General features: G+C 40.9%; 1 protein-coding gene across 1 annotated transcript in view; it reads left to right on the top strand.

The window, feature by feature from the left end:
- The window catches only part of necab3 (N-terminal EF-hand calcium binding protein 3), a 74054-nt gene that overhangs the window by 1602 nt on the left and 56759 nt on the right, over positions 1-15693 (top strand). The window contains exon 2 of the mRNA XM_061939665.2: positions 5222-5246. Coding sequence (XP_061795649.2) covers positions 5222-5246 — 25 coding nt within the window. The remainder of the gene's footprint in view (positions 1-5221; positions 5247-15693) is intronic.

The following is a 15693-nucleotide window of genomic DNA, read 5'->3' as shown; positions in this document are numbered from 1 at the left end:
CCGCGAGTTTTATATGAATGCCGCTTGACAGCATCACACTTGACAACCCACGTCGGTTGAGGTGGGCGGGTGCTAGCGGGGTGTATAATGTAGCCCCGAAGACTTAGGGATGCATGGGATTCTGGGTATTTGTTCTCTTGTGTTTATGTTGTGTTACGGTGCGGATGTTCTCCCGAAATGTGTTTGTCATTCTTGTTTGGTGTGGGTTCACAGTGTGGCGCATATTAGTAAGAGTGTTAAAGTTGTTTATATCACAACCCTCAGTGTAACCTGTATGGCTGTTAACCAAGTACGCCTTGCAGTCTCTTGCGTGTGTAAGCAGAGGCCGCATACTACATGTGACCGGGCCGGCACGCAGATAGCATGGTGTAAAAGCCAACGCGACGACATGTTGTAGAGGACGTTAAGGGCGGCGCCATCACGGCACGCCCTCAATATTGTTGTCCGAGTGTAAATCGGAGAATGTTTGCTCCGGTAGAGGCACTGAAATCCAGAAACCTCCCGGAACAATCAATGGGGTCGGCAAGTATGCAGCTGAGCCGCATCAGAGTGATCAAAGAGCCGCGGGTTGCCGACCCCTGATCTAGTTAATAGTGTGAGAATCCAGTCCATAGTGCACAATCTATAAGGTTAATATAGTCCGCTCCTCTTTCGTCCCTTCGTCTTTATCGGCTTTTTTTTTTTGTAATTCAAGTATTCATTACATGTATGTATTGTAATTGTAATGTTGATAATAGAGGTAATTATTTTTATTATTACTCATTATCAATAGGGTTATTTGTATCTGTATTTTTATTGCTCCATTTGTAGTGCAATAATGCTCATCGTCATTTCTGTGTTACTACTTCATTAACTAGTTCGTTGCTATAATTTTTGGTAACATATTTGTACATGTCGTATTTTCTGTTGTTTTTATGTGGTTGTTTTTGTCAAATTTTTTTGTTCATGGAAGGCAAAATCCGTAAAAACAAAATGGGTCCGGGAAGACAGAACAAAAAAAACTGGAAAAACGGGAAGATTGACATGTATGCATTACTAAGAAAATAAGTAATGCTTACAATTACTTACACTTGTTTGATTTCTGCTCAGCCTTCTTTTCATAACACTTGGTTGCAAGCAGTGTTCTGAAAATTACTTTTAAAAAGTAATCAATTATAGTTACTCGTTACTATACCAGAAAAAATAATTGAAATACTAACATAATTACTCTTTGTTAATGTAATTAACTACTAGGGAAAGTAATTACGTAAATAAATAAAGCATTCACATATCTGGCATTTGAGAGATGTTTCATATGAGAGTACAGTGTGCGGAGGCTGTGATTTTAAAAGGCGGTGCCTGTTGCCTCTTGACGTGTGATGTCATCAAGAGTTTCAACTGAGCTGTTTGTTAGCTTTAGCAGTTAGCAGCGGCAGTTTGTCAGCTCTGACGCCATCTTTTTTAAATCTTTTCCCTGGATTATGTTACCTCTGGCTAATAATGAGATTGACCATGCTTCGATGGCTGTCATATCTTCTTGTCAACAAACGGGGTATTGTTTGGATGGCAAGTTTGTCAATTTAACCATTGATTTGTTGTTCATTATTCCCATTGTGTGTGTGTGCATATGTTGTGGTCTGCCGTGTCACAGCGTAATGTTGCCTCTTCCGATTTGATATCAAGTTTATTTTAGTGCGGTGCTGCTTGCTGATTTCACTAATTATAAGATATTTCCTGCATTGAACTTGCTGCACTTAGGAGTCGGTGTCTTGTTGTTGACATAAAACCACATCAAAAGTAGAGTGCCACGTTACATCAAGCTATCGCTAACGGCGTTGTAACGGACCTAACAGTAATTAATTAGATCACGCGCTACTAGTCCAAGTAATGGCGTTACTAACACCGTTACTACAAACATTGGTTGCAAGTGTGGTCAGAGCCACATCTTGTTTCAAAGACTATCCACCCCTTGCACTTAGCCCTTCTCTTAACCTTAAAGAAGAATTGGGACACCACTTGCTCGACATAAACGCGCAAAACTGAGGGTGGAAGGCGGAAAATTGGGATTTTTTTTTCCACATTTGCATACTATTTTTGTTTGGGAAAAATGTGTATTTCATTTATAACCCCTGTCTATGTTGCATTAAGTTACATTTCTGTTTCTATGGTTATCATTTTCCTCAACGTTCTGGGAAGGATTTTTTTTTTAAATGCAAAAAAACCTCACAAAAATCTAAATCGTCAGCCTCAAGTAACCAATTTTGATTTCTTGTATAACATAATGATACAATAGAATGTCAAGTATCCTAGCAGACATGAGGTGAAACTTGATGGAGAAACGAGAGCGCTCACTGACTTAACATCTGTCGCCGTGACATGAGGGCATGCAGCTCTCTCTAGGGAAGCAGCTCTGACCTTTTTCGGGCTTGCGGTGTGGGAAAAGAAAAATATGCATTATCATCCTGCAGAAACTTTGTAGACAACAAGGCAGTTTAATCCAATTTACTCTATCTTAATCAAACAACACCGCAACTGTATTGGTGTTGTGGCGGTGCGCCATAATCACAGGGTTCAGTATTCTACTCTGTATTATGGTCACGGTTCAGTTCATTTTGGGTGCAGTCATGGAACAGAATGCAAAACATACAACTGTTTAGTTTTTGAATGTGATGATTTTACAACAAATACACATTTAAAATACAAATATAGAGCCCACTTTAAAACATTTTGTGCAATAAAGATGCTAAAAGCAAATACAATATAGGTCAAAATACTGTAGTAATGCACATTATAAAAAAGTGCATTAAAATCTAAAAAAGCACTGAGGTATAGGTGATGTGCAACAGTTTGAACAGTGTGAATTATTACTTTATTATTAGCTAATACATGTTCCTTAATGCCTTAAGTTTAGCAAATATAGTTCCAATTTGTTCTCCATCTCTCCTTAAAACACTTAGCCACTTGTCTTTGTCCGGATACGTATTTCACCCGAAGGCAAAGTGCTCCCAAACAGGAGACTTTAACGACAGAAGCAAATCTCTCGTCTCTGGGTTCTCTACGATCGCCGCTTCCAGGCTGAATGTCCTGCGGTTCCGTCCGCTTTTAGGCATAGGCTTGTGGAGGCGGATCGCAACACCGGATGTCCTCTTCCTGTTCCTCACTCGAAATGTGAACTGTGCGGGGAAACGTAGCTATACCACCTTGAAGACTCTACCAACAAATGTAAATACATGTTACTGTTACAATCCTTAACAATAGCCAATGTTGTTCCAGCTCATGAGCAAAGCTGTCAAGAAGCACGTGACAGCTACATAGATGGCAAAAGGTCAGACCTTGACATAGTTGACATACAGAGAATGAAAGAAAGAGTGTTACTAATAATCTGACAGTCCTGATGGCAAAGTAAGCCTTTTTCTTCATACACTGACATACAGAATATCGTATTGAGCTAAAAATAAGACAACAGCCTTTCAGGAATACCTTCTGAAGCTACAAAATGATCAACTTGATGAAAATGATCAGCTCCATGCCCCCTCAAACGAAGACAGTGTGAAAGGGGCTACTGTGTGATGATGCTATTGTTTGCCACAACTAAGGTTTATTATCTTGCTATAATAATAAACAAACTGGAGCAAAGTTGTGCTCAGTCCATTAACGATATATAAAAATTGTGGAATTGTTTTGAATCCCACATTCCCTGAAGACAACATGAACACAAGCTGACATGATGATTGGCATGGATTATTAGCACTCCACGCAAGTCAATAACATCAACAAAGCTCCCTTTTGTGCATTCACACACAGCATAAAATGTTTGGTGGACAAAATGAGACTAAGAAGGAGTGGCATAAAACACGTCTTTCTGTGGCAGCGTCGGAGAAAGTTGTACGTGTAAACAAACTACGGTGAGCTCAAGGACCGCCAAAATTAGGACTAAACGACACTGGCCAAATACTGTAATCAGTGAAGCATAAACACAAGCATAATAAACAGTGGGCTTTCTAACAATTAGGAAGGTTTGTATCATGTTTGTCCTCCTACAGAAACATTATTAAAAAAACAAATATATTTTCCTCACATCTTTTTCCATTTTTGAAAAAGCTCCAGGGAGCCACTAGGGCGGCGCTAACACAACTGAAAAAATAAAATAAAAATGGAAAGGTGACATTGTAAAAATGTCAAAATATATGCAAGTGAACATTTTAAATAAATAATTCATTCAAAATAATTACCCGAGTAAATCCTAATTACCTTTGTGCTTCACCAGATTCTGTTGTTTATTTATTTTTATTTGGAATTCCATCAAAACATTTTTTATTTCAGTTTAAATGTATCTTTTTTACCTACAGTACAAACATTCCTCCAACAACATCAAAGACAGAAAAGGATTCAATGTTTATCAATCAATGTTTATTTATATAGCCCTAAATCACAAGTGTCTCAAAGGGCTGCACAAGCCACAACGACATCCTCGGTACAAAGCCCACATAAGGGCAAGGAAAAACTCATCCCAGTGGGACGTCGATGTGAATGACTATGAGAAACCTTGGAGAGGACCGCATATGTGGGTAACCCCCCCCCCCCCTCTAGGGGAGACCGAAAGCAATGGATGTCGAGTGGGTCTGACATAATATTGTGAGAGTCCAGTCCATAGTGGCTCCAACATAATAGTAAGAGTCCAGTCCATAGTGGATCCAACATAATAGTAAGAGTCCAGTCCATAGTGGGGCCAGCAGGACACCATCCCGAGCGGAGACGGGTCAGCAGCGCAGAGATGTTCCCAGCCGATGCACAGGCGAGCGGTCCACCCCGGGTCCCGACCCTGGACAGCCAGCACTTCATCCATGGCCACCGGACCTGCCCCCCCATGTAGAGTTGGCTGTCATCAGCATAACAATGAAAGCTAACACCGTATTTGCGTATGATGTCGCCTAGCGGCAGCATGTAATTAAATGGATTAAAAAAACAATTGTGTTAATGTGTTGCACTATCCAAATGTACAAATGCTGCATTCAGGATGTGTGAAATTTCTGACGTTCAAGTAGAAAAAATGCATTTGGAATGTCTTTAGACAAGATGAATAAATGTGATGTCAAAAAAACTATAATGTGCCTCCATCTAATGCTAAATGATTTATCTACTGTAGGTTGTCAGTTGGTATATGTTGTGCTCCAAAAATCCATTCATTAATACATATAATATAATATTGTTCTCTCTCTCTCTCTCCTGCTCTCTCTTTTAGATATTCCGCCGAGCAGATAAAAATGGTAAGTTGAATAATAATTCCTTTATCTGACCCAATATCATTTAGCACTGTTTTATGAAATATGAATAGGAACTTTTTAGTACCTATTGAATGTATTTTGCTCACGGCACAAACATGTATGATGTGATGTGAATTCTTACATGATATTCTTGAGCATTGACTCACAAAATATACAACATTTTTGGTGAAAAATTATATAATTTAGGGTTTGTGGACAACTTCATCACCTTCGAGAATGAAATGAAAGGGGAGAACGTTGATGTTGTCGTCAAATTTGCAAAAATTGTCCGTGGCAAAAAAGTGAGTCAAAAAAAAAAAAAGCAAAATAAATATGTTTACAACTATAAATTACAATTATTTTTAAAATTTCTATTTGAGAAAGAAATTCAATGTGTTAAGACAGGGGGAGGGGCTCACAGCCACTCTTGCTGCTTGTTGAGAAGAGCGATACGTTCTTTCATATCAGTTTCTTCACTGCGCTAACGAGTTACTTTTTAGAAGGAGTACAACTAGAGGACTGTGATTACTGATACTATGTTACTAAGTTGACAACACTGCTTCGTCTTTTTATTCTCTGGCAGACCCACCTCTGGCGGAAAGGTGCGTTATAATGTGTTTATGAGCGAGAACAAACAGGTAGCGCCAATTCTTTTTGTGTCTGTCATACTGTATATGTTTTTAATAGGCAGCCTAATTGGTAAGGTCATCACACATTGCTCTTTTTCATGCATTATCTTTTGCCTTTTCCTGTCGCAACAGCAAATGAATCGCATGATGGATTTTTTAAACTGTTTTTTCTTTATTTCATTACACCGGATGACCTTTAACAATGCCATTTGTCCAGGCTCGGGACCAGCATTGAACATTTCTTAAGGCTGGGTATTGGGGCCTGCGCTACCAGGGCACTCTTTATGTATAATATAACTAGTAACTGTGATTTAAAAAGTCGATAGTCTAATCAGGCTGTAATTTTCTTAAAGCGTTACAATTAAAGGGCCCCTCTAATGTTGACAACATTGTAATTTATTAATAGTTCTGGACCTAAAATTATGTCTACCGGTACATGTAAAATTCCCCCAAAAATAGACACAATAGGGAATTTATGCTTGTTTAGCATATTGTGGAACTTGCAACAGCCTGCTGACATAACCTACAGAAGACTGGAGGCAACTTCGTATTGCCATATGTGTTTTGGTAGCATCTTCATCCCGATTCACAACATTTTTGCGCGGAATTGGAAGGAATAATCAAATGCATTGCATCTCGAAGATATTCACAGCACTTCGCTTTTTCTACATTTTGTTATGTTACAGCCTTATTCCAAAATGGAATAAATTCATGTTTTTCTCAACAATATACCCCATAATGACAATGTGAGAACGTTTTTTCTTTTTTTTTCTTTTAGAAATGTATTAAGAAATTGAAAACAAAGCAATCACATGTACATACAGTCGTGGTGAAAAGTTTACATACACTTGTAAAGAACATATTGTCATGGCTGTCTTGAGTTTCCAATTATTTCTACAACTCTTATTTTTTTGTGATAGAGTGATTAGAGCACATACTTGTTGGTCACAAAAAACATTCATGAAGTTTGGTTCTTTTATGAATTTATTATGGGTCTACTAAAAATGTGCTGGGTCAAAAGTATACATACTGCAATGTTAATATTTGGTTACATGTCCCTTGGCAAGTTTCACTGCAATAAGGCAAGCTTCTGGCAAACTTCTGGTTGAATTTTTGACCACTCCTCTTGACAAATTGGTGCAATTCAGCTAAATTGGATGGTTTTCTGACATGGACTTGTTTCTTCAGCATTGTCCACACGTTTAAGGCAGGACTTTGGGAAGGCCATTCTAAAACCTTAATTCTAGCCTGATTTAGCCATTCCTTTACCACTTTTGACGTGTGTTTGGGTTCATTGTCCTGTTTGAACACCCAACTGCGCCCAAGACCCAACCTCCGGGCTGATGGTTTTAGGTTGTCTTGAAGAATTTGGAGGTAATCCTCCTTTTTCATTGTCCCATTTACTCTGTGTAAAGCACCAGTTCCATTGGCAGCAAAACAGACCCAGAGCATAATACTACCACCACCATGCTTGATGGTAGGAATTGTGTTCCTGGGATTAAAGACCTCACTTTTTCTCCTCCAAACATATTGCTGGGTATTGTGGTCAAACAGCTAAATTTTTGTTTAATCTGACCACAGAACCTTTCCTCCAGAAGGTCTTATCTTTGTCCATGTGATGTCCGTGTGAAACTTGCCAAGGGACATGTAAACAAATATTACCATTGCTGTATGTATACTTTGGGCGGCGAAGCTCGGTTGGTAGAGTGGCCGTGCCAGCAACTTGAGGGTTCCAGGTTCGATTCCCGCTTCCGCCATCCTAGTCACTGCTGTTGTGTCCTTGGGCAAGACGCTTTACCCACCTGCTCCCAGTGCCACCCACACTGGTTTAAATGTAACTTAGATATTGGGTTTCACTTTGTAAAGCGCTTTGAGGCATTAGAGAAAAGCGCTATATAAATATAATTCACTTCACAATTCACTTTTGACCCAGCAGATTTGGTCACATTTTCAGTAGACCCATAATAAATTCATAAAAGAACCACACTTCATGAATGTTTTTTGTGACAAACAAGTATGTGCTCCAATCACTCTATCAAAAAAATAAGAGTTGTAGAAATTATTGGAAACTCAAGACAGCCATGACATTATGTTCTTTACAAGTGTATGTAAACTTTTGACCACGACTGTAAGTATTCACTGTCTTTGCCATGGAGCTCAAAGGTGAGCTCAGGGGCATCCTGTTTCAACTGATCGTCCTTGAGATGTTCCTACAGTTTAATTGGAGTACGCCTGTGGTAAACTCAGTTGGTTGGACATGATTTGGAAAGGCACACACCTGTCTATATATAGGACCCATACTTGACAGTGCATGTCAGAGCACAAACAATGCATTAAGTCAAAGGAATTGTCTGTAGATCCCAGAGACAGGATTATCTCGTGGTACAAATCTGGGGAAAGGTACAGAAAAATATCTGCTGCCTTGAATCCCAATGAACACATTGGCCTCCATCATCCATAAATGGAAGATGTTTGGAACCACCAGGACTCTTCAGAGAGCTGGCCGGCCATCTAAACTGAGCGATCGGGGGAGAAGGGCCTGAGTCAGGGAGGCGCCCAAGAACCTGAAGGTCACTGTGTCAGAGCTACAGCATTCCTCTGTGAAGACAGGAGAACCTTACAAAAGGACAAATATGGAATCCAATTCGCATGTGTGTGTACTAATTTGTGTGTCTGTATATCAATCGCAGTGTGTGTATTCAGGTCCTCGTACGTGTGTTTCAAGTTGTCTGTCTTTCCCTTGTCAGAAAGAACCCTCGATAGACTGTTTACTTACACAACCAATCCCAGACCAAGCCATCAATCCAATGTGCCTACATTTAACCAACCAGTGAAGACGCTACGCAATTTAAACCAATCAGAAACAACATAAGGCAGATTTTGGCGTCTCTCTTTCACATACCTCAGCTGTACGTTGTTTTTCTGATTGTTTTAAATTGCGTGGCGTCTTCCGTGGTCGGTTAAATGTAGGTACGCCTCAGATACGCACATGCAGATTGTATATCAAATTGACTCGCGCAAACTGCGACGGACCAAGCAATTGGTGTGTAATCTGCAGTGATCCTTTCAATGATTTGATTGATTGATTGATACTTTTATTAGTAGATTGCACAGTTCAGTACATATTCTGTACAATTGACCACTAAATGGTAACACCCGAATAAGTTTTTCAACTTGTTTAAGTCGGGGTCCACGTAATCAATTCATGGTACAAATATATACTATCATCATAATATGATAGTATATATCATATTATGCCGCATATGTGGGTAACCCCCCCCCCCCCCCCCCCCGCCCCCCCTCTAGGGGGGGTTACCCACATATGCGGTCCTCTCCAAGGTTTCTCATAGTCATTCACATCGACGTCCCACTGGGGTGAGTTTTTCCTTGCCCTTATGTGGGCTCTGTACCGAGGATGTTGTTGTGGCTTGTGCAGCCCTTTGAGACACTTGTGATTTAGGGCTATATAACAGTGATGTGCGGTCACTAGAGGCAGGTAAGGCGGAGCCTCACCTGCCATCATGGAAAGAAAAAAAATGTAAAAAGAAAAAAAATTAATTAAATTGTTATATGTATCCAGTGATTATACTATAAAGTTATTTTCCATTTAACTTCACCAGTTTTAGATTATTTTTATTCAAAATTGCTGAATTTTCACATTTGCCGTTCAAATACTGAGAAGAGACGGTGCGGTGATCAGCAGCCAGTTGAGGCACGTCACTCAATTGTGCCTCACCATAGATTGCGGACTCGGCTAACTGCTGGCCTGCTGTGCAGTGAGACCGTATTGCTATATGAATTATATTATACATTTCCATAGTTTAGTTAGCTGAGGTATATAATGTACAGTGTATTTTGTCAGCAACTGTATGTGTGTTAAGTATTTCTTGTGCTGAGCAATCATAAAACTGCTGCGAAGACGCACTGGCTGAGGCTCGCGTAACCCCGCCTTCTGGTGCCGGTTAAGGCACCTCCGCCACAGACTGCACCCCCCGACGGGAGCGCCACACCAACCAAAGCCCACACCCAAACCCTCCACGTGCAAGACCGAATCCACCCAAAAAAAGTCACTTAACAAGAAGCCAAAAAGTGCAAAAACAACATTGCTCGAGCCGGAGGAGCCGTGAACGACTGCAGGGACACAACATTAGGTACACCTGCAGACTGCAGCACGCATTTCATATTTCATTCATTCACAACTCCTCCAGCACGAACACCACAGTTCCCGCACTTATAAGTAAAGGTAAGACCATAATAACGGGTTTTTTTTATTAAATGTGCTTTTTTGTGTGCTACAGTTTGTATGTGTAAAGTTAAAGTTAAGTTAAAGTACCAATGATTGTCACACACACACTAGGTGTGGTGAAATTTGTCCTCTGCATTTGACCCATCCCTTGATCACCCCCTGGGATGTGAGGAGAGCAGTGGGCAGCAGCGGCGCCGCGCCCGGGAATAATTGTTGGTGATTTAACCCCCAATTCCAACCCTTGATGCTGAGTGCCAAGCAGGGAAGAATGCTGGTATGAGCTTTTAAACATAACCCGTTAACTGCTGCCAATCAAATGGTGAATAAGATACTCTTTAGGGTTCATATGTTTGTGAATCTGACTGTGATGAAGTCAGTGCCTCACCAGCCATCAACCTCACCGCACGTCACTGCTATATAAGAAAAACATTGATTGATTGAGTGATAGGGGCAGCATGGTGGTAGAGGGGTTAGTGCATCTGCCTCACAATACGAAGGTCCTGAGTAGTCTTGGGTTCAATCCCGGGCTCGGGATCTTTCTGTGTGGAGTTTGCATGTTCTCCCCGTGACTGCGTGGGTTCCCTCCGGGTACTCCGGCTTCCTCCCATCTCCAAAGACATGCACCTGGGGATAGGTTGATTGGCAACACTAAATTGGCCCTAGTGTGTGAATGTGAGTGTGAATGTTGTCTGTCTATCTGTGTTGGCCCTGCGATGAGGTGGCGACTTGTCCAGGGTGTACCCCGCCTTCCGCCCGACTGTAGCTGAGAAAGGCTCCAGCGCCCCCCGCGACCCCAAAGGGATTAAGCGGTAGAAAATGGATGGATGGATGATTGAGTGATAATACAGTCATCACACAAGTTAATCATCAGAGTATATACAATTAATTATGTACATTATTTACAATCCGGGGGGTGGGATGAAGAGAGTTTGGTTGATAACAGCACTTCAGTCATCATCAATTGCATCATCAGAGAAATGGGCATTGAAACAGTGAAACAGATTCTGACTTAGAAGAACAGTGGTTTTGTGCAAATGGGAAAAAATGTAAAAGACTGTAGCCAAATGCATTGCTGAAAATCAGGAGCAGCCTTGAGGGGAGAAAAACTCAGTCAGAACCTGTGGAATAACGAAGAAAGAAGAGTAGATTTGGCGCACCAAAATGAAAGAAAATAAGGCAAGCTGCTAGTATTCTATTTTGTGTCCTCTTCTACTGATGTTTTCCTCAAGATACTTGAGGAAGTGCCGAAAGAGAATAGAATGCATTTTATTGTCACTATACACAGGTACAATGAGATTAAAAGCAACTCCAGTATCAGTGCGACAGTCTACAAAGTATGCAAAAAATAGGAAGAAAAGAAAAATAAAAATAGTGCAAAGGAGGTAAGGTGTACAGTCCAGTTCTGAGAACAATTTATGTTCAATGTGTTGTTCACAGGAAATAAATATTATACTATATACATATATACAGAAGCATGAGGAAACACAGGATATGTTGTCTATGGAAGAGCAGGGAAATCCGGAATATATCTTTTTGGTTCAAAGTGTTTACCATATCAGTTTTGAAGTAATCATGGACCAGAGAAACAAAAACGTGTAATTAAGTGATCAAAATAATAGTTTTATATGCTTTAATCTACACGGTCAAAGAAGGGGTGGCATGTTGAGTCTGGCGACTGAAAGGAGGCGTTCCAAGTACATTTAGTTAACTACTGATTACTCAAAATCTAATTGATAATATGGAAAATAACTGCCAAATTATTTTTTAGGAGCAAAAAATACATAGAGAAAAGTTGTTTGTGAAATGTCATCTGGATGCTATGGGCTCTTTAAATTCAGTTGTGAAACACTGGAAATGGTTTTGGTTTTGGAAAAACATACACACTATGAATGTCATAGGAAGTGTTGTCACAAAACAATTCCCAAAACAAAGTGCTTGGGTAAAGCTGCAACGGGAATAACCTTACATTGAGACAAGTGTGGCCTATTGTATAATCATTTGGCTCATGTTTAATATATTGATTCTCTGCAAGGTTTGTGGACTACTTTTGACTTTTCCTTTTAGCTTAATGGAGACTAAGAAGAGTTATGGAGCCATGGTCTTCATCATCCAGTCATTCTTATGCATGATTCATTTGCCCACGTTTTTTTCCTGATTATTATTGCGGTAGCAGCTCACTCTCTGAATCGTAAGCAAGCTCAGGTTATTATTTATCTTCCAAGAAAAAAACTGTTGAAGGAAGATAATGAAAACCCAAACTTGAATTGGAAGGAAAAAAAGCCTTGTATACATTTTTCATATCTAGAGAATCGTCCAAAGCATCAGAAAGAAAAAAAAAACCATCAGCGATGCAATGAAATCAAGACGTGTGAGTCAGCCGCAAACAAACAGCAAATCCAGCACCTGGCCGTGGATTCCAATGTTGCCTTTGCTTCCTTTGCCATCTGGCAGCTTCAGTCCAAAACCCAGCGAGATTAGGAGCGCCACATTTTTTGTTGTATTCCACACAGATCCTTGTGTTAACAGTGACAGTCTTAAGTTTGGTCATGCTTTTTATGCCAATGACGAACGTATTTTTGCTCACATCTTGAAGACATTATTGAATAAAATAAAGCTGAACCGTTCACATGGAATTCCATTTTGCCTGACAATTTGGAATTTAACCAAAATATAGACTCTAAAGTTGCACAAAAAATTGGAGTGCGAATCAAACTCGCAAAATCGGGTTCAAGTTCACCGAGCACTTTTTTTTTATTGAACACAATGTACAAACACATTAAGGCACTATCAATACAACACAATTCAATACTTCTGGGCCAAGCAATCCACATAGCAATTAGGGCTGGGCGATATGGCCTTTCTTTAATATCCCGATATTTTAAGGCCATATAGCGATACACGATATATATCTCTATATTTTGCCTTAACCTTGAATGAACACTTGATGCATATAATCACAGCAGTATGATGATTCTATGTGTCTACATTAAAACATTCTTCTTCATACTGCATTAATATATGCTACTTTAAAACTTTAATTCCGAGAAGGAAATCACAACTAAAAAAATCACTATTTTTTTCATACGGTGTTGATCTGGAAATGGTTGCCTCTGCATTTTGATGGTGTGGCATCGAACGGAGATGTTGACATGCGGAGTAAGCACTGTTCATTCTGTAGCAGGTGACTTTTCAAATGATGCTACATATTAGCAGTAATGCTACTTTTTATAGCAACGCTTTCGCCCCACACTTGACAAATTACGGTTCTCTGTTCGACATATTCCCACTTGAAGCCAAATCACCGCCAGACGATGGACCCCCTGCTGTTCTTTGGGGGAATTAATTATTCCTTCATTTGTTACCATATTTGCACCTTCTTTCTCTCGTATTACCGCTAGCATCACAGCTAACGTTAGCCATGCTGCTACCTCTTTGCTGCGCAAGGGCGTATACGTATGTGACGTATGTCGTGACAGTATGTGACGTGTGTAGAAGCTGCGCTTGCTGTCTGTGAGAAGGAGAGACAGGAAAGAGCGAGGAGAGCCTGTAGTGTATTGCCCGCAGCTAAAAGCAACTGCGTGAGAACGCATACTTGAATATCACGATAGAGTCATTTTCTATATCGCACAGAGACAAACCCGCGATATATCACGCATGTCGATATATTGCCCAGCCCTAATAGCAATACAAAATAAAACACATTAAATACGATCCTCATACAAGAAAAACCTGTTAAAGAAAGTAAAAGTAAATATAAGAAAACGCAAATAGACAAGACAATCGAAAAAACCCCACAAATTGTCTAAAACGGGGACGGCGTGGCGAAGTTGGGAGAGTGGCCGTGCCAGCAATCCCCACCTTCTACCATCCTCGTCATATCCGTTGTGTCCTTGAGCAAGACACTTCACCCTTGCTCCTGATGGGCCTGGTTAGCGCCATGCATGGCAGCTCCCGCCATCAGTGTGTGAATGTGTGTGTGTGAATGGGTGAATGTGGAAATAGTGTCAAAGCGCTTTGAGTTCCTTTAAAAAAAAGGTAGAAAAGCGCTATACAAGTACAACCCATTTACCATTTAAAACAATAAACAATTCTCCAATATTGACAATAATTTATGGAAAGTTTTTTATTTTTTTAAATTTTCCAAGATTGTATTATTAATTTGAAATCATTAGTCCAACGGAAAAAAATTGGGTTTCACTCTAAGTTACCTTTTTGATCAAAAATGTAACTATCGTCGTCCCTAGCCACGTCGCGCTTTGAGTTGTGCGGCTTTACTCTATTGCGTGTTTTGCAAAATATATTTATCATGAAAATCACAACACGGTTCCTCGCTGTTACGTGTTTGCCTACTACCTTTTATAGGTAAAAAGAAATATGCATATTTGAACATTGTATGTGTTTTGGGCCCAATTTAAGCATTTTCTAAACTACCAAAATGGCGCCCACGCCCTCTGGCCATGACTTAGTATGGCTGCTGTCATGTTTGCATTTACTCATTCACACCAGGGTGTTATTTCTATTCATTGGTGGCATGTTTACACGTACATTAGGAAACATAAATATTCAGGTGCGGTAATCGGAAACCGGTGAAGCCTTCATCTAAAAAGCAACACTTGCCTCTAAACAGGGGTCTCAGACACGCGGCCCGCGGGTCAATTGCGGCCCGCGAGGCGTTATTTTGCGGCCCCCACCTTAATATGAAAGTTTAGTGTTAGTGCGGCCCGCGAGTTTTATATGAATGGCGCTTGACAGCGTTGTGTGCGGAGCTGAAGGAATCTACCAATCACGGTGTGGTATATGGCTCTCAAGGGCCGAACATTGACGTCACTTGCGTGATGCAAGCAGAGAAACGTTTTTCCGCTTTTCCACTAGACCCGCATGCGCTCTTCCTCCCTCGCTCGCTCCCCCGCCTGCTCGCTCTCTCGCTCTCTCTCTCTCGAGCTCTCTCTGTCACTGTGTGTGTGTCTCTCTATCGCTCCCTCCCCTGGCGCTGCTGTAAACAGTCCGGGCCAGGGAGACGAGCGGTCCGGTAGTTTCCGAAGCACTCCGCCGAAGCACCGAACAACAATACAAAACTGTGGTGCACTGGACCCCAGCGCTCGGACGTGGAACACGTTAGTCGTGATGTTAGCCCGTTCGGGGCTATTTGTGCTACCGTAACTGTAAACTCCACGGCGAGCACACTTCCCCCGCCCCCCCCTCCCTCCGGCTCCAGCCAGAGACGATTTTTGTTATTTGGCTCCAAAATGGCTCTTTCAACGTTCTAGGTTGCCCACCCCTGCGTTAGTGAAAAAGCAGCAAACGAGTGAAAGCGACAGAAAAGTTGCCATGGAGACGAGGGTTTTCTTACATTCCTGGCTGCAGTCACACCGCGACACCTGTCCGTCAGTAATAACAGTCCCCGATAACCTGGACCAATTCAAATCGTTATTTGTTTTTTTTATTGTTTAATTTGCATTGCCTCACACGATGAAAACTACTTATATTTCTATATGACACCGGATAACACTCCAGGAGCCGTCACTTTTTTGCGTCTATTATCCGCCGACCGCCGTGTTGCTGTAGGGAGGAAAAG

This window comes from Nerophis lumbriciformis, linkage group LG03 (genome assembly GCF_033978685.3).
Source record: "Nerophis lumbriciformis linkage group LG03, RoL_Nlum_v2.1, whole genome shotgun sequence".
Taxonomy (NCBI): Eukaryota; Metazoa; Chordata; class Actinopteri; order Syngnathiformes; family Syngnathidae; genus Nerophis; species Nerophis lumbriciformis.
Note: the sequence above shows the minus strand (reverse complement) of the source record. Positions and strands in the feature narration are given on the sequence as shown.